Source organism: Pongo abelii, chromosome 15 (assembly GCF_028885655.2).
Source record: "Pongo abelii isolate AG06213 chromosome 15, NHGRI_mPonAbe1-v2.0_pri, whole genome shotgun sequence".
Taxonomy (NCBI): domain Eukaryota; kingdom Metazoa; phylum Chordata; class Mammalia; order Primates; family Hominidae; genus Pongo; species Pongo abelii.
The window spans coordinates 43,076,789-43,103,948 of record NC_072000.2 but is presented as its reverse complement, the minus strand read 5'-3'; the positions used below and the strand labels follow the sequence as shown (position 1 = coordinate 43,103,948).

Below are 27,160 nucleotides of genomic sequence, written 5' to 3'. Positions count from 1 at the left end.
TTCAATCGTGGCACAATAAACTTCTAAACTGATTGAGATTTGTCTCACATACTTTTGGTTTTCTGTGAGATTGAAAAAACAAACTCTCTTCCTAAATACTTAGTTCACCTTTAGCTTGAAATAGTACATTCTCTTATGTTTCAGTTAAAGATTTAAAATTGACCATGTTTTCTGTTTTCATAAATTTATTATATTAAGCCTATTGATATTACACATAATTTTTAAATGCTAGAGCTATCTTTAAAAACGTGTATATATTAAAATATTAGTTTCAAACGTTTAACTTTTAAAAACACTAAATCAACCCACAGCATAAAATGATACAATAATTTATCATGTTAAACTCATTTAATTTCAATATTGAAAAATTGTTTAGAAATCAACTTGTCTAATTCCCTCACTTTACAGATAAAGAAATGTAAAACCACTTGGCTGGGCGCAGTGGCTCACGCCTGTAATCCCAGCACTTTGGGAGGTCAAAGCAGGCAGATCACTTGAGGCCAGGAGTTTGAGACCAGACTGGCCAACATGGCAAAACCCTATCTCTACTAAAAATACAAAAATTAGCTGGGCATGGTGGCAGGCACCTGTAATCCCAGCTACTCAGGACGCTGAGGCAGGAGAATCACTTGAGCCCAGGAGGTGGAGGTTGCAGTGAGCTAAGGTTGTGCCACTGCACTCCAGCCTGGGCAACAGAGCCAGGCCCTGTCTAAAAATAAAAATAAAAAAATCAATTTTTCACTTTTTGCTTTAGGTTACCAAAAAAAGCTATATAACTAAAATAACAATATCCTACTTTAAAAAGCTCATGAGACTATAATTTTTCTCTAAACAAGATTCATAATTTCAAGAGCTTATGAAAGATGAACTTCAGTTACATGATTTTGTTCAGTGAAGCAATAACAAAATATTAATTTTCAGGTTGTTTCCTTGAACTTCTCATCTCTCAAATGGATCCACAATTTTTTTTTGTTTTGTTTTTAAAGACAGACTCTTGCTCTGTCACACAGGCTGGAGTGTAGTGGCCTGATCTCCACTCACTGCAACTTCCGTCTCCCGGGTTCAAGCAATTCTCTTGCCTTGGCCTCCTGAGTAGCTGGGATTACAGACGTGCGCCACCATGTCTGACTAATGTTTTGCATTTTTAATAGAGACAGGGTTTCGCCATGTTAGCCAGGCTGGTCTCGAACTTCTGAGCTCAGGCAATCCGTCTGCCTCGTCCTCCCAAAGTGCTGGGATTACAGGTGTGAGCCACCATGCCTGGCCTGGATCTACAACTTTTAATCCTCTCTCATTTTACAAAGTTTCTAAAAGCTTTACCATTTCAGGCTGAACTTAACATGGCAAAAACTCTATCCAAGGTAAATAATGAATAAAGTATGAACTAATGATAACATTCTCAGTAATACCATTAAAATACTAGAAATGCAACTTTAATCAACAGAGCCAATTATTCATCTGCCTAGCCAATTCCTTAGAATTGAAGGAATAGCTTTGTCCATAAATGAAAAACAACCTAAAAAACAGAAGGCTCTAAAGTTTTAATTGGGAGCACATGTTTCTCCCTTACTAACAAGCAGCAGGAAGAATATTTATTTCCTGATTACACATTTCCTTTACCTCATACCAATCCAAGTCTAACCCCTGGTTTTCTTTGCCATGTCCAAACCTTCATAACTCAGAAGTGAAAAACGAAGCACACTCTGAAAATTTTAAAGCACATCATCATGAGCCAGTTTTAGTTATAAAACCCAATTTAAAAGAGCTGCTTCCTAAGGTTTTATCTAAAGTGAGAATTCAAATACCTGCCTTAACTCCTTCACAGGATTGTTTTGAAAAATATGAAGTATTACATGCAAAATGAGTTTCTCATATTACTAACATCCAGAGATGTTATTGGAAGTAATCCCAGAGGCTACTGGGTCAGTCTCAATACAGAAACATCCCTCAGACCTGTTAAATAGCTGCCCAATTTCCATGTGAACACATACCTTGATAGGAAGAGGACAGCCTCCTCTAACTGCCTGTTTGAATATTAGACAAGATCTCTTGGGATTAACACACACTGGCCCTGGTTAAGCAAAATATTTACTCTATATCTATAGAAATGAACTGAGTCATTTTTCAGTCTTCTCTAACCCCAAGATTCTCTGATGTTTTGCCTTTTGAAAGATCACATTTCCTTTTTCCAAAAACAGCCATAATCATGTCTGTTCTCAAAGTTAATATTTTATCACTCATTCAGCATTCACCATGTGTTAGCATCTGTATATACATAATTTTGGACCTGTATCATTACTGATGAGAAGGCTATTAGTTTGCTGTTTATAGGTAATTTGTCCTGCTGGTTGCTTTCAAATTTCCTTAGTATTCTGTAGATTTCCAATGGCATGACCTTAGGTGTAGATATACTTTTATTTATCTGCTTTGGACTCAAAGTGCTTCTGCAATCTGAGGAATTACATTTTTCATCAACTCTGAGAAATTCTCAGCTACCATGTCTTTGAATGTTGCTGCTCTTCCAGTCTTCACTCTGGAACTCCTACAAGGCTCACATTGGACTTTTCATTCTGTCTTCTGTCCCTTAACCTCCCCCATAATTTCCATTTATTTATCTGTTAATATACTCTGGTAATTTCACATATTCTCTTTTTAGCTGGGTCCAGTCTCACACCTTGAGTTTGCTTGTTGAGACAGTCTTGCTATGTTGCCCAGGCTGGGAGAGACTTCTGGGCTCAGGTGATTCTCCCATCTTGGACTCCCAAAGTGCTGTGATTACAAGCATGAACCACTGCACCTGGCCAGAGTTTTTTTTTTTTTTTTTTATGACTGTTTTCTCATTTTTTATTTTTTATTTTTAGACGAACTCTTGCTCTGTCATGCAGGCTGGAACGCAATGGCATGATCTCAGCTCACTGCAACCTCTGCCTCCCAGGTTCAAGTGATTCTCATGCCTCAGCCTCCCAAGTAGCTGGGATTACAGGTGCACAACACCATGCCCAGCTGATTTTTGTATTTTTAGTAGAGATGAGGTTTCACCATGTTGGCCAGGCTGGTCTCGAACTCCTGACCTCAGGTGATCTGCCACCTTGGCCTCCCAAAATGCTGGGATTACAGGTGTGAGCCACCATGCCTGGCCCTATTTTCTCATTTCTACACATCCTAATGGATTCTTATCAACGACACCTCAGCATGTTTCATAATGCTCTGCTCTTTGTGGCTTTTATTCTTTTATCTTTCAAATTATTTTTAAAATATACTTTAAAATCTCATTCAAGTTTTTCTTTTAATTCAATTACATAGGTTGCTAATTTTCCAGTCTATTATGTCTTCTGGTTTTCCCTCAGTGGCATGCTTACTTTTTTTGTTTTGTTTTTGGCCAAGAATTTTTTGCTTTTTAACATAGAAAGCCAGTATGTATTTACATTGATAAAGCAATTACAGATAAATACACTTCAAAAGACATGACATGCTGGAATATTTTCTTAGTGATATCCTAAAACCATAATTAAATCCTTTTTCACTTCTTCATTGAAACACAATAAATGTACATATTTAGGGTACATGTGCTAATATGTTCATATAGTTCAAGATCAAATCCATGTAATTGGGATATCCATCACCGTAAATATCTGTCTTTTCTTTGTGCTACGGATGGCTCTAACTCTTCTGTCTTGGGGTAAATTTCCATCTCTAAACCAATCCCCTTGAACATTTGAATTACTCTCTTCTATTTTGAAATATACAATACACACACTTTTTATTGCATCCTCAATTTCAGTAGGAATTGCTTGTCTATGGACAAGCTGTGAGTCACAACTAGTCTTATTACTACAGTACAGTTTCTGCCAAGTACTCCAGATATGTTATTCAGTTTTTAGCACTCTTTAAGAGTCCTAGCTTTGTGAAGGACTCTCTATATCCATTTATACATTAAAACATTAGTCCATATAACTTATATCTGGTTTTAATATCCTTTTATCATTTTCATTAAAAAGGTTTTAATATCCTTTTTTTAATTCTGGCACCAAGGATATTTTCCTTTCCTATACTCTTAGATTCCTCTTCTCAACTAAACATACCCTCAAGTTATTTAAAATTTACGAAGTTCATGCAATCTGCAGGCACATTTAACTTATGGCACCCAGAATAGAACAAAGTTTTCCAAAAACTGCTGCCTGGCCCGATTTGGAAACTGAACTTCTATTATATCCATCCTTAATGATTCTACCTCCCACATTATACTGTGGACTCACCTTATGCTCTACTCACTTATAACTCATAGATCTTTGATGTAAGAACAATTTCTAAAATAATTTAAATTGAAAAATGAGACTTCATATTTATCCTGCATCAACTTTTTTTTTTTACGTTTTCACACAAAACTGAGTCAATACTATTCAGCAAATGGGAACCTTTAAAACACACACCTGGCTTTCTAGGAAAAGAGGAATAAGCTTATTCCTATGTGAAACAGACCCTACTGTTTCTGCCTACACCGTACTCCATTCTTAGAACAGAATCCTCTCTACTTATAAGAAATTTATTCCACATAATTCAGATAAGGATTACCCTGCCCAGCCACAGGAGGAAGCTCCCGATCCCATACCCCAGCCAAGGGGATTTGTTCAGAGATGGAAATTCATCCCAAGACAGAAGAGTTAGAGCCATCCTTAAGACTTGCTAAAATTTTCCAATTTAAAAATAAAAGAAAAAAGGACTCTCTCCCCTTTCTGAAGTAGTAAATACTAAATACCATGTAAGCTTAGAGATGCTGCCCCTACATAGAAAGATAATGTGCCTGAGAATGAAATTAACAGAGAAAAAGTAGAGCCCAAGAGACTAGGACAGAAAGAAGAAAGACCATGTTTTCATAATATAATTTAAGTCATTCGATGTAACTGTGAAACCTTGAAACTCTTAGTCACAAAAAACAATATTCAGTTATTTTTCTCAAACCAGTTTGAGTCGTATTTCCGTCTTGCAAGCAAGAAACCTAACACAATGTATAACACGCTACTGCTCTTTATACAAAATTATCAGAGCATTCTCCTATTACACAAAAATCCCATCACCTCTTTTGTAGCACTCATATCAAAATCTGTAAAAGTACCTGCTACTTTGAAAAAGCAGGAGGTTTAATTTGTCATGATTATAACACTGGATTCTCGTCTAAATAGACACACGATGAACCCTGAGCCACATCTGCAAAAACAGACTAAAAATCACTATGTTCACAAAATAATTTTGTAGCATCTAACCAAGTCTACAAATTGGCCCTAAAAAAGTCTTATCTTTTTTTTGCAACCAACCTGGTTCCACAGAATATGATCTTCTCCTTTTTTCTTAACTACCCTCTCTCTCCTTCCCCAAATTCTGGCCCCAATTCTGGGAATACATTCCTAAACTTATCCTAAATCCAGAAAACAAAAGTGAATATATAAAGATATTTAATATTACATCATCATATATTTAAAAATCCTTTTAAAAAATGAAACCAGCTTAAGTGCTCACCAAGAAAAGAACAGTCAAACTATATTCACAAAATGGACCATTTACAAACACTAAAAGTGAAGTTCACAAAAGACTACGTAACATAAAAATGATTTATGCTAGAGGATTAAGTTTCAGGAAAAAAAATAAAATTACAGACCTACATAATTCTAACAATTCAAAAGATACTTGAATAAAAGCTTGAAGGAAATATGTAAATGCAAAATGCAATTCTGCTTTGGTGATGGCCTTGGATTACTGATTTTTCTTCTATCTTTGACCATTTTCCAACTTTTCTTCAAGGACCACGTATTATTTTCTATTTAAAAGATTGTAAGATCAAAGCAACAGGAAAAGTTATCCAAATAGAATCCAGAAGCAGTCTTTCTTGAAATTTTCACGTCTACTGTATATCAGTTCAAAATAATGCTCGAGGGCCTGGGCCATTGTGGGCTCCAGCAAATGTGTGGGGATGAGCAGCGAAGTGGTGGCTCTGCTGTGCTGGGCATGCAGCACGTGCGACAGACTCGGGCAGCAGAGAGGCGCTGGTGAAGGACAAGGTGCTGGACTTCCTCAAGAGGACGCCGGAGCAGCCCCAGTGCGGCTTCAGCAACGCAGTGGCGCATATCCTACAACTGCGCAGTCTCCATGACTATCTGGCCTACAAAGTGATGGATGACCTCGAGCTCCGACAGGGCATTAAGACTATTCCAACCGGCCCACCATCCCACAAGCATACCTCGATGGAGAGTTTGTCAGGGGCTGTAACATTCTTCTGCAAATATGCCAGAATGAGGACCTGGTGGGAGAAATGAGAAAGCTGGGGATCTACTCCACCCTTTTAGATAAAAAGAAAGACCAAGATTCAAAGTGTGGCTGCCCGGGTCCTCACTGAGCAGAGATGGAGCGTTCATGTCAGAGGCTGCCAGAAAAGCCTTACCGATTTTGCTTTTCGCTATTGAGGCAACAACTGCTTGCACTGATCACTTCGGTTTGTAAGCAGTTGGGTGATTTTAGTTTGTCTAGTGTTTGGGGTAGTAATATTTTATTGTGAAAACCGCAACCACTTCACTGCAGTAATTCAATGTTGTATTATAACATTGCTGTAAACAAAATTCATTCTTATATTGTCATTTATTCTTTGTCTGATTCAGGAGCTAAACTAAGGGCTTTGGAATCATTATTCATGACTCCTCTGCAAATGACAGTCTGCAAAGACAATATATCCCCCCAAATTTTGTGTAACTTCTGTTAAGCAGAACGATGAACAAAGAAGAAACTAATAAACGGGGTGTTGTTTTTTAAAACAACTGCCAACACAGGGGAGAGAAAAACAAAACAAAACAAAATAATGCTCAGTTGAACTTTTACCTATTCATGTCGCTGTCACTTCAGAAGGTGGTAACAATTAACAATAGAAAACTTAAGCTTCGGGATGGCAGACAAAGCACATGCATTTATCATCTGCCCCTCCTGAGACCCCACTGAAAAAAACACAAAGAGCTGACTGAAATCCCATAACAGTATAAAGAATAAAGGAGGCCACCAACAAATAAGACGTTTTCCATTTTTTTGGAGGAAAGGAGGAGCAGAGAGGATTAGGTTGAAGATAAAATAACTAGAGAAAGCCACAGCCTAGAATCTGTTACCAGGGGCTGGAAGCCAGTCTACCTGATGGAACCTGAAGATGTGTACCCTATACTATACACAGAATTAAGGATGAGTGTGAAAAGAGGGAGATTAAAGATCTGTATATAGAATACCTAATTGCTGGTACTACCATTCTAGTCCTATAATCCCAAGCACAAGGCAGTGAGCCTGGATTTGCCTCTAACTAAAACACTGGACAGATGTTCCCTAAAGAAATTAAACTGGAACAAGCAAGGGCTTCTAGTGCGACTAGATCTCTTTCTAGCATCTGAACGGCCTTCACCCTGCCAACCAGATCCCCATCTGCTCAACCCAAGGCAAACCCTGTCAGTCACAGATTCCCCTCCCCAAGCCCTACCCACAAGAAAACAGATCTCCCAGTCTGAATTCTCACTTGAGAAAGCCATCTAACAGGAAAACAGTCCATCTTACATTTGAAAAAATATGAGCCAGTACTAGTTAACTAGTTCGTCTTTCTGAAACATGGATAACACTTCAGGCTTAGCAAGCATGGTGAGGACAGAAGACCCAAGAGAAGCAAATGGAATTTAATTATTAACTCCAGAGGAAACAGATAACTTAGAAGACAACTTTTAGAAAGCTCTAATATAGAGAGATTGAAGAAGATAATAAATCTTTACAAAATGGACAACATCTGTGAAACAAAGTATGAACTAAAGAAATAAGTATAATAAAAATGTTCTTGAAGATTAAACATATGTTTACTGAAAAAAATTTCAAGAGAATGACTGGAATATATAATTGAAAAAAATTTTCAGAACAAAAGTTGAAAGATTAAATTACCTATAGGTCAAAAATTACCAAAAAAAAAAAAAGAAAAGAAAAAGAAAAAAAGTAGAGATTAAAAATATAAGAAAAGTAGAAAAGGAATTTTCCACAGATTAAAAAAAAAAAAATTCCCAGAATTTCGGAACACGAGTCTTCAGAGTAAGTGCCTTAACACAAGGTGGCAGCCACGGTACACCAAATCATGTTTCTCCTCTGCAAAAAGCCTGCTATGAGGAGTACAGTTCTTTAGCCTTCGGCACTCACACAAAAACCAGGTTCCTCCTGGGAGATTCTCCAAGCCAAGGACAGAAAACAGCAGGGGAACCAGAATAGGGCCATTCCTACCTAATGAGGGACTATTCTAACAGGCAATTTTTACCCTGGGAATTGCCACTGCCCTGCCTGAGACTTTCTCAGAGATGCACTAAGACTGTTTACACCCAATCTTTCTTCCTTCTCTCTCTCCATTCACTGATGACAGACCTGAATCACTGTCCGAAGGTCCTCTCCAATCTAATTCTGCACTCTCGCCCCTTAATCCTTCACAGGTGTTCTTCCTCAATAAATCTCTTCATTGTCTAATTCCATCTTGGAATCTGTTTCTCAGAGAACCTTAACAAAACAATAATTGAAAAGAGTTTCACATGTAAATGCATTATACTGTGATTGCCAGAACACCAAAGATAAAGGGGGAAAAAAAAGCAAGTTTCCACAGGAAAAAAATCAGGTTACCAACAAAGAGAACAAAATGAAATTTCCTTCAGACTTCTCACCAACAACATTAAAAGATAATATATTGATATTAATTGATACTTAGAAAGCAATATGCAGTAGTTCCTCTGTAACTGTGAGTTCTGAATCCACAGAATCAATCAACCACAGATCACAATATTTGGAAAAAAAACAGACAACAATAAAAAATAATACAAACAGAGAAGAGAAGGGGCTTCAAGATAGCAGACTAGAGGCATCTGACATTTGCCTCCTCCACAAAGAACCAAAATAGCACGTAGATAATCACACTTTAAATAGACCACCTAAGAGAGAACACTGGAATTGAATAGAGTAGTGACAGGAAATACCTGAGGCATGGAAGGAGAAGGAAGTCCAGCAGCCAGCTCAGCTGGGTCCCCAAAGAGGCTCTTCAGTGTAGGAAAAGGGTGAGGGATCCCCAGGCATCCACATTGCCACTGCAAACTCCTGCAACATTAGCCACAGGACAGAACCCTCAGACTAGCTAGCATAAGGAGCTGCCTATGCTCCTTATGCTCTCTAGAGCATAGCACGTTAGCATTGCTCTAGAGAGGGAGCTCATGCCGAGTACCACACAGCCCCTGAAATCCAAGCTGTGCAGCACAGCACCATTTCAAAATCCAGCCCCACCAGACTAGGCCTTCTGCTCTAGGGCTCAACAGCCCCTGCATCTCCACACCCCTGAAGATGCACCGATATTCCCCTGCATTCACCAGGATGACTGCAGTGACACAGTAACAATTGGACTCAGTGGAATGACAGGGCTGCCAGCACTCTAGCACATTTAGTATCCTGCACCCCAAGGATAGGGCACTGTAGCACACAAGGGAGGCTGCCCCCAGGACAAAGGGAGCCAAAGTGCTGCAAGTTCCCCAGGGCCTGAAACCTGCCTGCCTAAAGCTACTGCCACTGATAAAAACCCTGCCTCCATCAGCAGCAGGGCCACAGCACAACTGGGTGGCTTTCCAGTGTGCCACACTGCTGCTGCCACCAGGGACCCAAGCATGCGCCACTGGCAGCAACTCTCTGCCCCTCAGCAGCACAGCTGCCATGCACTTGCACACACTCTGAGAAATGTCTATTTCTGCTGTTGCCACCAATGCCAGAGGTTGAAGTTTGTCCTCCCTAGAGCCTAACAGTTGCCTACCTGCAGCTGTGGGCACTGACAGCAACCCCATCCCCACCAGCAAAAGGACAACAGTGCACTAGTGTGTGCCCTGAGGATGGGCTCTCTCCGCTCACCACAATGCAGCTGCCACCATCCAAGTGCTCTGCCAGGAAACCTAAGGGTCACCCCGATCTGTCCACCACAAACTGCACCCATGCATACCACAGGACAGACTGAGGACAGGCTATTTCCAAACACACCATCCAAGGGCGTGGGGATCAGCCCAACCCATCCACCACTGCTGGCATCTGTGCACTCCTCCTAGGGGCCTGAAGATGGGCTCACTTAGCCTGCCACTAACATCACAACTGGTACTCAATGGCACGTGCCCTGAGGGCCTGGGAACTGGCCCACCCAGCCCAACACAGCCATTTCCAAAACAAGTGTGTGCCACCTGGAAACTCAAAAGTTGTCTTACCACCACTACAGACATTGCTCATGATACACACACTGCCCAGGGGCACAACAACCAACCCGCCTGGCCCACCAATGCAACTACCAACACCCAAGAAAGTTACCCAGAAGCCCAAGAATAGGCTACTTGGACCTGTTAATACCTGTACCCGTGTATGGACACCCAGAGGCTCAAGGACAGGCACACTCAGCTCACTGTTCCCACTACTGGGCCCTGAGGATGGCCTGGCCCACCTGGCATCCCTATATCCAGCAAAACCTCACCACAGTCTCCACTAACAACTACAGCCTAAGCGACGGATGAAATCACAAACACCACTGAAGCTGCTTAAAGTCTAAGAAACTGCATAGAGACTACACTACTGCATGCACCCAGAATCAAAGCTAAAGCACCCTACCCAACCAACAACACAGGCACACTTTTAGGAAAAAGTCTGGCCCTACAAAAGCCAATACAAAAAATCAGAAGAAGTGATTGTTACATCAGACATACAAATATCAACGTAAAGGAGACAAAAAACATAGAAAGAAAATGTGACACAGCCAGAGAAATAAAATAATTCTCAGCATTATATTCCAATAAAAATGAAATTTATAAGATGCTAGAGAAATAATTCAACATAATGTTATTAAAGCTCAGTGAGATGCAAGAGAACACAGATGAACAATACAAAGAAATCAGAAAAGCAATTCAGGATATAAATGAGAAATTGCCAGATAGAGATAGATAGATAGGTATTTTTAAAAACCCAGATATCCTAGAATAAAAGAATTCAATACATGAAATTACAAATACATTTGAAAGCTTCAACAATAGACTAGATAACCAGAGGAAAGAATTTCAGAACCTAAACACAGGCCTTTTGAAATAACTCAGTAACACACACATGCAAAAAAAAGAAAAAATAACAAGAATGAACAAAGCCTATGTGACGTACAGAGCACCATAGTGTAACCAAATATTTGAATTCTGGACATTCCAGAAAAAAGAAGAGAAGGCTAAAGGCACCAAAAACCTATTTAATGGCCGGGTGCAGTGGCTCATGCCTGTATCACTTTGAGAGGCTGTGGCAGGCAGATCACTTGAGGTCAGAAGTTCGAGACCAGCCTGGCCAACATGGTGAAACCCCGTCTCTACTAAAGATACAAAAATTAGCCAGGCTTGGTGGCACATGCCTGTAATCCCAGCTACTTGGGGGGCTGAGGTAGGAGGATTGCTTGAACTTGGGAAGTGGAAGTTGCAGTGAACTAAGATCATGCCACTGCACTCCAGCCTGTGCAACACAGTGAGATTCCATCACAAAAAAACAAACAAACAAAAAAAAACCCAATTATTTAAAAAAAAAAAGAAAAAGAAAATCTATGTAATAAAATAATAGCTGAAAAGTTCTCACATATAACAAGAGACTTAAACATCCAGATACAGGAAATTCAGAGATCCCAAATGCATAAAACCCAAAAAGGTATTCTCCACAGCACATTATAGTCAAACAGTTTAAAGTCAAAAACAAAGAGAGGATTCCAAGAAAAAAAAAATCTATTACATAAAAGGGAATCCCCATCAAAATAACCACAGATTTCTCAGCAGAAACTTTATAGCCCAGGAGACAATGAGATAATATATTGCAGTGCTTAAAAAAAAAAAAAAAAAACTATCAGCCAAGAATACTATACCCAGCAAAGTATTCCTTTGTAACTAAAGGGAAAATAAAGTCTTTTCTAGATAAGCAAAAACTGAGAACATTCATCACCACTAGAACAGACCTATAAGAAATGCTTAAGGGAGTCCTATACATGTAAGGGAAAGGACAATACCTATCACCATGAAAATACAAAAGTATAAAACTTACTGGTAAAGCAAATACAAATAAGGAACAAAAAGGATTCAAATGTTACCACTACAAAAAAAAAAAAACAAAAAACCAACAAACCACAATAAAGAAACATGAGATATACAAAATAACCAGAAAACAACTTTTTTTTTGAAGAGTCTTGCTCTGTCGCCAGGCTGGAGTGCAGTGGCACGATGATGTTGATGATGCTGGCTCACTGCAACTTCTGCTTCTTGGGTTCAAGCGATTCTCCTGCCTCAGCCTCCTGAGTAGCTGGGACTACAGGCGCACGCCACCACACTCAGCTAATTTTTGTATTTTTAGTAGAGACGGGGTTTCACCATGTTGGCCAGGATGGTCTCGATCTCTTGACCTCATGATCCACCCTCCTCAGACTCCCAAAGTGCTGGGATTACAGCCATGAGCCACTGCGCCCGGCCCCAGAAAACAATTTTTTAAATGCCAAAGATAAGTTCACCACATATGAACAATGACGTAGAACATACAGAGATTAAACTTTCCACTTAAAAGGTGTAGACTGGCTGAATGAATTAAAAACCAGAACCCAACTATATGCTGCCTACAAGAAAATCACATCACCTGTAAAGACACATAGACTGAAAGCTTTACTCTTCAGCTTTTTAAGCTGGAAAAAGATACTCCATGTGAAGAGAAACCAAAAGCGAGCAAGAGTACTTACATGAGGTAAAACAGACTTTAAGTCAAACAGTACACAGAGGCAAAGAAGAACATTACAAAACAATAAAGAAATCAATTCAGCAAGAGAGTATAACAATTCTAAATACATATGTACCCAACAATGAAGCACCTAGAAGAAATATCTGAAGCAAATATTATTAGATCCAAAGGGAGAGACAGACTCCAATGCAGTAATAGTACGGACTTAAACAAAACATTGCTCTCCCAGCAACAGACACATCATTCAGACAGAAAATTAACAAAGAAACATCAGATTTTTTTTTTTTATTTGAGACAGGGTCTCACTGTATCACCCAGGCTGGAGAACACAGGCGCAATCTCAGCTCACTGCAACCGCCACCTCCCAGGCTCAAGTGATTCTCATGCCTCAGCCTCCGAGTAGCTGGGACTACAGGCACATTCCACCACGCCCAGCTAATTTTTGTGTTTTTTGTAGAGACAGGATTTTGCCATGTTGGCCAGGCTGGTCTCGAACTTCTGGTCTTGAGAAAACCTCCCACCTTGGCCTCCCGAAGTGCTGGGATTACAGGTGTGAGCCACAGCACCTGGCCAGAAACATTAGACTTAAACTGTACTTTAGACCAAATAGACCTAACAGATATTTACAGAAAATCTTATCCAACAGCTATAGAATATACATTCTTCTCACTGGCATAGAATATTCTCCAGCTTACACCATATGTCAGGCCACAAATTTAAAATACCTGAAACTATACCAAATATCTCATCAGAACACAATGGAATAAAACTAGAAATCAATAATACTTTGGAAACTATACAATTACATGGAAACTTTAAAAAGGAACTCTGGAAACTATATAAATACATGGAAATTAAATGACATGTTCCTAAATGACAGACCAAATAAAGAAGTTTCTTGAAACAAGTGAAAACACAAACACAACACACCAAACCCCATGTAATACAACAAAAGCAGTGCTGGGAGGGAATTTTATAGCAACAGACATCTATATAAAAGTAGTAGAAAAATTTCAAGTAATCTAACAATGCACCTCAAAGAAACAGAAAAGCAAGAACAAACCAAACCCAAAATTAGAAGGAAATAAATAATAAAGATCAGAGCAGAACTAAACAAAATAGAGACTAGAAAAACAACACAAAGATTAGTGAAACAAAAAGTTGGGTATTTGAAAAGATAAACAAAATTGATAAACTACTAGCTAGACTAACCAAGAAAAAAAAGAAGACCCAAATAAAGAAAATCAGAAATGAAAAAGGAGAAATTACAACTGATAGCACAGAAATATAAAAGATCCTCAGAGGCTATTATAAACAATATGCTAACAAACTGAAAAAACCTAGAGGAAATGGATAAATTCCTAGACAAATACAATCTACCAAGGTTGAATGAGAAAGAAAGCAAAAACCTGAACAGACCAATAACAAGTACCAAAATTAAATCAGTAATAAAAAGCCTCCAAACAGAGAGAAGCCCAGAATGAGACAGCTTTACTGCCAAATTCTAGCAAACTTACAAAGAATTAACACCAATTCTCCTCAAACTATTCCCCAAAAAAATGAAGAGGAGGAAATTCTCCCTAACTCATTCTTTAAGGTCAGCATTATTCTGATACCAAAACCAGACAAAAACACAACAAAAAAAGAAAACTATAGGCCAATATCTCTGATGAACATGGACATAAAACTCCTCAACAAATATTAATACTAGCAAACTGAATCAAAAAGTAATAAACTACATTCAAGTGGGTTTTATCCCACAGATAAAAGGATGGTTCAACATATGCAAATCAATAAATGTGATACATCATATGAACAGAATGAAGGACAAAAAACAGATCATCTCAATAGATGAAGATAAAATTAAACATCCCTTCACAATAAAAACACTCAAAACACTAAATATAGAAGGAACATTCTTCAACATCATAAAGGCTATTTCTGACAGACCCACAGCTAACATCATACCAAAATGAAATTGTAAACCTTTCCTCTAAGAACTGGAACAAGACACTTTTATGACTCCTATCAAATATAGTACTAAAAGGCCAGGCGCGGTGGCTCAAGCCTGTAATCCCAGCAATTTAGAAGGCCAAGGCAGGTGGATCACCTGAGGTCAGGAGTTCAAGATCAGCCTGACTAACATGGTGAAACCCCATTTCTACTAAAAATACACAAAATTAGCCAGGCATGGTGGTGCACATCTGTAATCCCAGATACTCGCAAGGCTGCGGCAGGAGAATTGCTTGAACCCAGGAGGCGGAGGTTGCAGTGAGCCGAGATGGTGTCATTGTACTCCAGCTTGGGCAACAAGAGCAAAACTCTGTCTCAGGAAAACAAACAAACAAACAAACAAACCACACATAGTCCTAAAAGTCCTAGTCAGAGCAATAGCCACAAAGAGAAAAAGTAAAACACCAAAGAATAAATTTAAACAAGGAGGTGAAAGGCCTTCACAGGGAAAACTACAAAACACCGATAAAAGAAGTTAAAGAGGCTATAAACAGAAAGATACCATCCCACCATCATGGGATTGGAATAATATTGTTAAAATGTCCATATTACCTAAAGCAATCTATAAATTCAATGCAATTGCTAACAAAATGCCAACATAATTTTTCATAGAAATAGAAAAACAATCCTAAAATTCATATGAAACCAAAGAAGAGCCAGAACTAGCCAAAGCAATCCTGAGCAAGAAGAATCAAGGTGGGGGCATCACATTATCCCACTTCAAAATATATTACAAGGCTATAGTAACCAAAACAGCATAGTATTGGTATAAAAATAGACACACAGACCAATAAAACAGAGTAGAGAACCCAGAAATAAATCCATGTATTTACAGCCAACTGATTTTCAAGGTTTCCAAGAACATACATTGGAGGAAAGAACACTCTCAATAAATCGAGTTGGGAAAACTGGATATCCATATGCAGAAGAATGAAACCAGACCCTTATCTCTCACCATATGGATTAAACTCAAGATGGATTAAACACCTAAACATAAGGCCCAAAACTATAAAACTACTAGAAGAAAATATAAGGGGAACACTATAGGGCATTGGTCTAGGCAAAGATTTTCTGGTTAAGACTTCAAAAGCACAGGTAACAAAAACAAAAATGGACAGATGGGACTATATTAAACTAACAGGCTTCTGCACAGCAGAAGAGCAGAAGGAAACAATCAACAATTAAGAGACAAGTGGTTGAATGGGAGAAAATATATGCAAACTATTCATTCAACAAAGGACTAATATAAAGAATACACAAGAATACACAAGGCACTCAATGGTTAAAAAAAAAAAGACAACAACAAAAACAAAACCAAATCAAAAAAAAAAAAAAAACATTAAAACATGGGCAAAGGACATGAATTCATATTCTCAAAGACATACAAATGGCCAATAGGTATATGAAACAATGTCCAACCTCACTAATCATCAAAGAAATGGAAATCAAAGCCACAGTGAGATATCATCTTACCACAGTTAGAATGGCTTTCTTTTGGAGAAGGCTCTATTGCCCAGGCTGGAGTTCAGTGGCAAAATCTTGGCTCACTGCAACCTCTGCCTCCCAGGTTCAAGTGATTCTCATCCCTCAGCCTCCCGAGTAGCTAGGACTACAGGCACGTGCCACCATGCCCAGATAATTTTTGTATTTTTAGTAGAGACAGGGTTTCATCATGTTGGTCATGCTGATCTCCAACTCCTGAGCTCATCCTCAGCCTTCCAAAGTGCTGGGATTACAGGCATGAGCCACTGTGCCTGGCCAGAATGGCTATTAATAAGACAAAAAAAAAAAAAAAAAAAAAAAAAACATGCTGCAGAGGATCCGGAGAAAAAGGAACTCTTATACACTGTTGGTAGGAATGTAAATTAGTATAACTACTATGGCAAAGAGTATGGAGATTTCTCAGAAAACTAAAAATAGAACTACTATATGATCCAGCAATGCCACCAACTGGGTCTTTATAAAAAGGAAAAGAAATAAGCATATCAAAGGAAGGCCTGCACTTGTGTGTTTATCACAGCCCTATTGACAATAGCAAAGATACGTCATCATCCTAAACATCTATCAATGGACACAAGAATTAAGAAAATGTGGTATAGGGGGCGGGGGCAAGATGGCCGAATAGGAACAGCTCCAGTCTAGAGCTCCCAGCGTGAGCAACACAGAAGATGGGTGATTTCTGCATTTCCAAATGAGGTACCGGGTTCATCTCACTGGGGACTGTCAGACAGTGGGTGCAGGACAGTGGGTACAGCACACGGAGTATGAGCCAAAGAAGGGTGAGGCATTGCCTCACCTGGGAAGCGCAAGGGGTCAGGGAATTCCCTTTCCTAGACAAGGAAAGGGGTGACAGACAGCACCTGGAAAATCGAGCCACTCCCACCCTAATACTGCGCTTTTCCAACGATCTTATCAAACGGCACACCCGGAGATTATATCCCACGCCTGGCTCAGAGGGTCCGACGCCCACGGAGCCTCACTCATTGCTAGCACAGCAGTCTGTGATCAAACTGCAAGGCATCAGCCAGGCTGGGGGAGGGGCGCCTGCCAGTGCTGAGGCTTGAGCAGGTAAATAAACCTGCCTGGAAGCTCGAACTGGGTGGAGCCCACCGCAGCTCAAGGAGGCCTGCCTGCCTCTGTAGACTCCACCTCTGGGGGCAGGGCACAGCCAAACAAAAGGCAGCAGAAACCTCTGCAGACTTAAATGTCCCTGTCTGACAGCTTTGAAGAGAGGAGTGGTTCTCCCAGCGTGCAGCTTGAGATCTGAGAACGGACAGACTGCCTCCTCAAGTGGGTCCCTGACCCCCGAGCAGGCAGACTGACACCTCACACGGCCAAGTACTCCTCTGAGACAAAACTTCCAGAGGAACAATCAGGCAGCAACATTTGCTGTTCACCAATATCCACTGTTCTGCAACCTCCGCTGCTGATACCCAGGCAAACAGGGTCTGGAGTGGACCTCCAGCAAATTCCAACAGACCTGCAGCTCAGGGTCCTGACTGTTAGAAGGAAAACTAACAAACAGAAAGGACATACACACCAAAACCCCATCTGTACGTCACCATCATCAAAGACCAAAGGTAGATAAAACCACAAAGATGGGGAAAAAACAGACCAGAAAAACTGAAAATTCTAAAAATCAGAGAGCCTCTCCTCCTCCAAAGGAACACAGCTCCTCACCAGCAATGGAACAAAGCTGCACGGAGAATGACTTTAACGAGTTGAAAGAAGGCTTCAGACGATCAAACTTCTGCGAGCTAAAGGAGGAAGTTCAAACCCATCGCAAAGAAGTTAAAAACCTTGAAAAAAAGATTAGACGAATGGCGAACTAGAAAAACCAATGCAGAGAAGTCCTTAAAGGACCTGATGGAGCTGAAAACCATGGCACGAGAACTACGTGACGAATGCACAAGCTTCAGTAGCCAATTTGATCAACTGGAAGAAAGGGTATCAGTGATGGAAGATCAAATGAATGAAATGAAGTGAGAAGAGAAGCTTAGGGAAAAAAGAATAAAAAGAAACGAACAAAGCCTCCAAGAAATATGGGATTATGTGAAAAGACCAAATCTATGTCTGATTGGTGTACCTGAAAATGACGGGGAGAATGGAACCAAGTTGGAAAACATTCTGCAGGATATCATAGAGGAGAACTTCCCCAATCTAGCAAGGCAAGCCAACACTCAAATTCAGGAAATACAGAGAACGCCACAAAGATACTCCTTGAGAAGAGCAACTCCAAGACACATAATTGTCAGATTCAACAAAGTTGAAATGAAGGAAAAAATGTTAAGGGTAGCCAGAGAGAAGAGTCGGGTTACCCACAAAGGGAAGCCCATCAGACTAACAGCGGATCTCTCGGCAGAAATTTTACAAGCCAGAAGAGTGGGGGCCAATATTCAACATCCTTAAAAAAAAGAATTTTCAACCCAGAATTTCATATACAGCCAAACTAAGCTTCATAAGTGAAGGAGAAATAAAATACTTTACAGACAAGCAAATGCTGAGAGATTTTGTCACCACCAGGCCTGCCCTACAGGAGCTCCTGAAGGAAGCACTAAACATGGAAAGGCACAACCAGTAACAGCCACTGCAAAAACATGCCCAATTGTGAAGACCATCAATGCTAGGAAGAAACTACATCAACTAACAAGCAAAATAACCAGCTAACATCATAATGACAGGATCAAATTCACACATAACAATATTAACCTTAAATGTAAATGGGCTAAATGCTCCAATTAAAAGACACAGACTGGCAAACTGAATGAAGAGTCAAGACCCATCAGTGTGCTGTATTCAGGAAACCCATCTCATGTGCAGACACACACATAGGCTCAAACTAAAGGGATGGAGGAAGATCTACCAAGCAAATGGAAAACAAAAAAAGGCAGGGGTTGCAATCCTAGTCTCTGATAAAACAGACTTTAAACCAACAAAGATCAAAAGAGACAAAGAAGGCCATTACATAATGGTAAAGGGATCAATTCAACAAGAAGAGCTAACTATCCTAAATCTTTATGTACCCAATACAGGAGCACCCAGATTCATAAAGCAAGTCCTTAGAGACCTACAAAGGGACTTACACTCCCACACATTAATAATGGGAGACTTTAGCACCCCACTATCAACATTAGACAGATCAACAAGACAGAAAGTTAACAAGGATATCCAGGAACTGAACTCAGCTCTGCACCAAGTGGACCTTATAGATATCTACAGAACTCTCCACCCCAAATCAACAGAATATACATTCTTCTCAGCACCACACCACACTTATTCCAAAATCGACCACATAGTTGGAAGTAAAGCACTCCTCAGCAAATGTAAACGAATAGAAATGATAACAAGCTGTCTCTCAGACCACAGTGCAATCAAACTAGAACTCAGGATTAAGAAACTCACTCAAAACCACTCAGCTACATGGAAACTGAACAACCTGCTCCTGAATGACTACTGGGTACATAACGAAATAAAGACAGAAATAAAGATGTTCTTTGAAACCAACGAGAACAAAGACAGAACATACCAGAATGTCTGGGACACATTCAAAGCAGTTTGTAGAGAGAAATTTATAGCACTAAATGCCCACAAGAGAAAGCAGAAAAAGATCTAAAATTGACACCCTAACATCACAATCGAAAGAACTAGACAAGCAAGAGCAAACACATTCAAAAGCTAGCAGAAGGCAAGAAATAACTAAGATCAGAGCAGAACTAAAGGAGATAGAGACACAAAAAACCCTTCAAAAAATCAATGAATCCAGGAGCTGGTTTTTTGAAAAGATCAAGAAAACTGATACACTGCTAGCAAGACTAATAAAGAAGAAAAGAGAGAAGAATCAAATAGACACAATAAAAAATGATAAAGGGGATATCACCACCGATCCCAGAGAAATACAAACTACCATCAGAGAATACTATTTATAGTATAAACACCTCTACACAAATAAACTAGAAAATCTGGAAGAAATGGATAAATTCCTGGACACATACACCCTCCCAAGACTAAACCAGGAAGAAGTTGAATCTCTGAATAGACCAATAACAGGCTCTGAAATTGAAGCAATAATTAATAGCTTACCAACCAAAAAAAGTCCAGGACCAGATGGATTCACAGCCGAATTCTACCAGAGGTACAAGGAAGAGCTGGTACTATTCCTTCTGAAACTATTCCAATCAACAGAAAAAGAAGGAATCCTCCCTAGCTCATTTTATGAGGCCAGCATCATCCTGATACCAAAGCCTGGCAGAGACACAACCAAAAAAGAGAATTTTAGACCAATATCCCTGATGAACATCCATGCAAAAATCCTCAATAAAAAATACTGGCAAATCAAATCCAGCAACACATCAAAAAGCTTATCCACCGTGATCAAGTGGGCTTCATCCCTGGGATGCAAGGCTGGTTCAACATACACAAATCAATAAATGTAATCCAGCATATAAACAGAACCAACGACAAAAACCATATGATTATCTCAATAGATGCAGAAAAGGCCTTTGACAAAATTCAACAGCCCTTCATGATAAAAACTCTCAATAAATTAGGTATTGATGGGACATATCTCAAAATAATAAGAGCTATTTATGACAAACCCACACCCAATATCATACTGAATGGGCAAAAACTGGAAGCATTCCCTTTGAAAACTGGCACAAGACAGGGATGCCCTCTCTCACCACTCCTATTCAACATAGTGTTGGAAGTTCTGGCCAGGGCACTCAGGCAGGAGAAGGAAATAAAGGGTGTTCAATTAGGAAAAGAGGAAGTGAAATTGTCCCAGTTTGCAGATGACATAATTGTGTCTCTAGAAAACCCCATCGTTTCAGCCCAAAATCTCAAGCTGATAAGCAACTTCAGCAAAGTCTCAGGATACAAAATCAGTGTGCAAAAATCACAAGCATTCTTACACACGAATAATGGACAAACAGAGAGCCCAATCATGAGGGAACTCCATTCACAATTGCTTCAAAGAGAATAAAATACCTAGGAATCTAACTTACAATGGATATGAAGGACCTCTTCAAGGAGAACTACAAACCACTGCTCAATGAAATAAAAGAGGATACAAACAAATGGAAGAACATTCCATGCTCATGGGTAGGAAGAATCAATATCGTGAAAATGGCCATACTGCCCAAGGTAATTTATAGATTCAATGCCATCCCCATCAAGCTACCAATGACTTTCTTCACAGAATTGGAAAAAACTACTTTAAAGTCCATATGGAACCAAAAAAGAGCCCGCATTGCCAAGTCAATCCTAAGCCAAAAGAACAAAGCTGGAGGCATCACGCTACCTGACTTCAAACTATACTACAAGGCTACAGTAACCAAAACAGCATGGTACTGGTACCAAAACAGAGATATAGACCAATGGAACAGAACAGAGCCCTCAGAAATAATGCCACACATCTACAACTATCTGATCTTTGACAAGCCTGACAAAAACAAGCAATGGGGAAAGGATTCCCTATTTAATAAATGGTGCTGGGAAAACTGGCTAGCCATATGTAGAAAGCTGAAACTGGATCCCTTCCTTACACCTTATACAAAAATTAATTCAAGATGGATTAAAGACTTAAATGTTAGACCTAAAACCATAAAAACCCTAGAAGAAAATCTAGGCAATACCATTCAGGACATATGCATGGGCAAGGACCTCATGTCTAAAACACCAAAAGCAATGGCAACAAAAGCCAAAATTGACAAATGGGATCTAATTAAACTAAAGAGCTTCTGCACAGCAAAAGAAACTACCATCAGAGTGAACAGGCAACCTACAGAATGGGAGAAAATTTTTGCAATCTACTCATCTGACAAGGGCTAATATCCAGAATCTACAATGAACTCAAACAAATGTACAAGAAAAAAACAACCCCATTAACAAGTGGGCAAAGGATATGAACAGACACTTCTCAAAAGAAGACATTTATGCAGCCAACAGACACATGAAAAAATGCTCATCATCACTGGCCATCAGAGAAAAGCAAATCAAAACCACAATGAGATACCATCTCACACCAGTTAGAATGGTGATCATTAAAAAGTCAGGAAACAACAGGTGCTGGAGAGGTTGTGGAGAAATAGGAACACTTTTACACTGTTGGTGGGACTGTAAACTAGTTCAACCATTGTGGAAGTCAGTGTGGTGATTCCTCAGGGATCTAGAACTAGAAATACCATTTGATCCAGCCATCCCTTACTGGGTATATACCCAAAGGATTATAAATCATGCTGTTATAAAGGCACATGCACATGTATGTTTACTGCGGCACTATTCACAATAGCAAAGACTTGGAACCAAGCCAAATGTCCAACAATGATAGACTGGATTAAGAAAATGTGGCACATATACACCATGGACTACTATGCAGCCATAAAAAAAAAATGATGATTTCATGTCCTTTGTAGGGACACGGATGAAGCTGGAAACCAACATTTTCAGCAAACTATCGCAAGGACAAAAAACCAGACACCGCATGTTCTGACTCATAGGTGGGAATTGAACAATGAGAACACTTGGACACAGGAAGGGGAACATCACAAACCAGGGCCTGTTGTAGGGTGGGGGGAGCGGGGAGGGACAGGAGATACACCTAATGTAAATGACGAGTTAATAGGTGCAGCACACCAACATGGCACATGTATACATACGTAACAAACCTGCACATTGTGCACATGTACCCTAAAACTTGAAGTATAATTAAAAAAAAAAAAAAGAAAATGTGGTATATATACACAAAGGAATACTATTCAGTCATAGAAAATGAAATCACATCATTTGCAGCAACATGGATGGAACTGGAGTTCATTAAATTAAGTGCAATAAGGCAGGCACAGGATGATAAATACCACATGTTCTCACTCATATGGGGGTGTTAAAAAACTTAATCTCATGTACACAGAGAATAGAATGATAGATACCAGAGACTAGAAAGGGTTGTTGGGTGTGAGGGGAACATGAAGAGAGGTTGGTTATGGGTACAAACATGCAGTTAGATGAAATAAATTCTAATCTTTGATAATTTTGATAGTGATGATACTTAGTAACAATATTTTATATATTTCAAAGTAATCACAAAAGAGGACTTGAAGTGATACCGTATGTACAGAAATGACAAATACTCAAGATGGTAGACACCCTCAAATACCCAGACTTGATCATTACACAGTCTATACAAGTAACACTCACATGTACCTCACTAGTATGTAAAATATTATGTGCCAATAAAAGAAAAAGAATCAGTGGAAGAGGATGGGGTGGGGTGAAGGGGGACTGGGGAGATATTGGTCAAAGGATACAAAATTTCAGTCACGCAGGAGGAATATGTTCAAGAGATCTAATGTACAACTTGAAGACCCTAATAACAATATCTTAATACTTGAAAAATCACTAAAAGATTAAATTTGAAATATTCTCAATATAAAAAATGAGTATCCTAGATAAAATATATGTTAACTAGCTCAACTTAGCCATTCTACATGCATACATACTTCAAAATATCGTTCTGTGTACAACATATACACGTCTAGTCAATTTAAATAATCTTAAAAATGTAATTTAAAAATACAGTATAACAACTATTTATATAGCATTAATAAGTAAACTAGACACAATTTAAAATATATGGGAAGAAGTACAGTTGTAGGCAAATACTAAGCCATTTTATATAAGAGACTTGAGCATCCATGGATTTTGGTATCTATGGGGGTCCTGGAACCAATCCCCCACAGATACCAAAGAGGTGACTATACTCCCAATTCTGACCTACAATTTCATACCCTGATAAACTAATACCAATAAAAGGAATAAGGGGAATTGAGATTTTCAGACATCAAAGGATTCACATTTTATATTCCATATATCCTTTTTTAGGATTTTACTTGAGAGTGAACTCCAACAAAACCAAAGACAAAATAAATAAAATAGAATAAAGAAATAAAAACACCAAGACAGATGATTCACATGGAACAGAGAAGCAATCCCAAGAAATTAGTAAAAAGGCAGGCTCTGTTCACAGGCCAAGAGAGCAACCAGTATGGTTTGCAGCAGGCTTCCATGATGAAAGTATTCAACCAAAAAAAAAACAAAAACAAAAACAATATTGAAGAGAATTTGTTTTAAATCAGGATATAATAAAGGTTAATTTGAGGAGACAAAAAAGAAGAAGAAAATTCATCAGAACAGTAAGAAGGGGAAATTGTATACCTGGCCTAAGTATAAAGCAAACTAAATGTATCATTAGCCTATTACTGTCAAATGAGGGAAGAATAAAATAAAACGTAAGAAAAAATCGGTCATTTGACTTTGATGTTTAAGAACATTCCCTTCTGAGTGACTCAGGAATTACGACACTGGATTTACTGAGAAAGAAATATAAACTGGCTGGGCGCAGTGGCTCACGCCTGTAATCCCAGCACTTTGGGAGAACGAGGCAGGCAGATCATGAGGTCAGGAGACTGAGACCATCCTGGCTGACATGATGAAACCCTGTCTCTACTAAAAATACAAAAAAAATTCGCTGGATGTGGTGGTGGGTGCCTGTAGTCCCAGCTACTTGGGAGGCTGAGGTGAGGTTTCTAGCTCGCTGCCTCAGAGATGGAACCTTCTTGCTGCATACTCCTACAAGGTGGAAGGGGTGAACAAGCTCCCTTGAGCCTCTTTTATAAGGGCACAAATCCCATTCATGAAGTTTCCACCCCCGTAACTTAATCACCTCCCGAAAGGCTACTTCCTAATACATCACCTTGGGGGTATTTCAACCTAAGAATTTTGGGGAACACATTCAGACCACGGTAAGCACTAAATGTAATTACATTTTCACAGTCTTCATTTTACTTAATATTTTAACCAAGCATTCATTTCATTTCAAGTATTTCTTTTTAGCCTTTTTTTTTTTTGAGGTGAGGGTTAGAATAGAAAGGGAGCAAAAATACTTCACAAGATCAGTGTTCCAAACAACACCTGGGGAAATGCTGGCGTGAAGTGTTCCAGTTACAAATGTATCACTGCTTTATTCAAGAATATTTAATCTTCTATCTTTTGGCATTGAAAAAAAAGTCTAATACTAAAACAACCAACTGGGCAATATAAGTACTGTGATGTTTATTATAGTTATGCTTCACTGCCTTTCCTTCCATAATCATATTAATGTGCAAGAAGCTTAACATGACCTACAAATCTGATTTAGGGAAACACTAAAGATACTGAGTCCAAAGTTCAAAATGATGACACATCATTCACTACAGTTATCCTGTAGTAAATCTCAATATTCTCCACAAAAAATAATAAATACCTTACAAAAGAAGAGGCGGGAAAAAAAAGCAATAAAGAAACCGTGCAAGAAACTCAGTGAATAAGAAGATCAAAATTCTACAATTCACCATTAGATAATATCTTGGTTTTCTTTAAATATAATCAATTTTGACTTTTAAAAGTGTATTAATTTGTTGCTTTGGGCCACTCATGTCTATTTACAAGAAAGAGAGCACATTTGTCATAACATAATTGAACACAAAAGACCCACATAAGTTTGAGTTTTGCACCTCAAAGTTATTCGTAAAAGGAAAAAAGTTAATTATAGAGCCATAGTTATAGAAAAACTAGCTGATTTTATTATTATCAATGCCAAACAAATCTTTAAATCAACTAAAATTTATTTAAGCATAAAGTTACTTTCACATTTGTCTACAACCACAGTAAATACAGTTCTTGGCATAAAGACACAGACTTCAGAATTTAAAGCCTCCCCACCTACAAGATTACATATATAAAACTCCCACTATTGTTTATATAATAGTGGATTAATCAAATTGAAATAGTTATACCATCTAAAATAAAATTGAAATAATTTACTCATAAGATTCATATTTAAATCATCTTTATTTACAAAATACTATCCTGAGAATTATAATTCCATTAAGCTTCAATTTGAGCAAAAGTGTAATCACTTAAGTAACAGCAGTTACTTAAACTGAAAATGAGATCAGTGAAAATTACTTTTGAAGAGAGCAAAAATATTGTCAGGTTTCTTGCTGTGGTTCTGGATGTTCAGTAGCAGGCTCATTTGAAGGTGGAATCAAACCTGAAGGGAACTCACTTCTACCTTCAGAATGTGGGGGTGGGGGGAAAAATCCAGGTCTTGGGGGAAGGTAAGGAGGAAAACCCCTCGGTGGATAGACATTTCTCACTGTTCAAAGAGATTGGTAAAAGACATTTTTTAACTTTAAGAACCTGTACTGTGCCCTAATAAATCATTAAGTTTATAACTTCCATTACCTATTCTTTTATTTGAAAATTGACACTAGATAATTACTTGATCTAACAAATTAATTTTTACATTGAGAAAAATGTACCTCTTCAAATACAGATGATTAAAGGAAATATCATTAATTTTTTATGTAATTTTTGTCCTATCTTAACACCTGTTTTTTAAAAAAGAGGAATTATTTCAAAATATATAAAACTTACTGTAAAAGTAACATTTTTTTCTTTCATTATCAAAGTCCTTCTCAAAAAACATTTTCATGTAATATAATTTTCAACAAACTTAAAATTCGTATCAGTGATTCCCAATTCTAATTTGATATTATACTAAAACATTTCCAGTAATATCAAAGGCCACCTTAAAATTCCCCCAAACAAAATTCATTTTAATTCACCTTTAACTTTAAAAAGAGAAGAGAAACAAGGGAAGGAAAGACCATATGAGACATTCATAGGCAAAGCCTAGTATTTGGTAACCACATATTTATTCTGCAGAACCCTATAGTTCAAAACAGTAAAGTATGAATATAAAAGCAACATATTATTCCCTTTTTCTTATGTGAAGCTTTAAAAGAATTCA

General features: G+C 38.6%; 1 protein-coding gene and 1 pseudogene across 19 annotated transcripts in view; one reads left to right on the top strand and one right to left on the bottom strand.

Annotated features, from left to right (window-relative positions):
* MIA2 (MIA SH3 domain ER export factor 2) overlaps positions 1-27,160 on the bottom strand; it is a 247,692-nt gene that overhangs the window by 106,873 nt on the left and 113,659 nt on the right. For 16 of the 19 annotated variants that reach the window (XM_024231318.3, XM_024231322.3, XM_054529855.2 and 13 more), the window contains one exon: positions 25,953-26,503. The exons of 2 other annotated variants lie outside the window; for them this stretch is intronic. In XM_024231318.3, coding sequence (XP_024087086.3) covers positions 26,337-26,503 — 167 coding nt within the window. In that variant the 3' untranslated portion in view covers positions 25,953-26,336. 19 annotated transcript variants of the gene reach the window in all.
* LOC112128826 (glutaredoxin-related protein 5, mitochondrial-like) lies at positions 3,655-6,388 on the top strand (annotated as a pseudogene).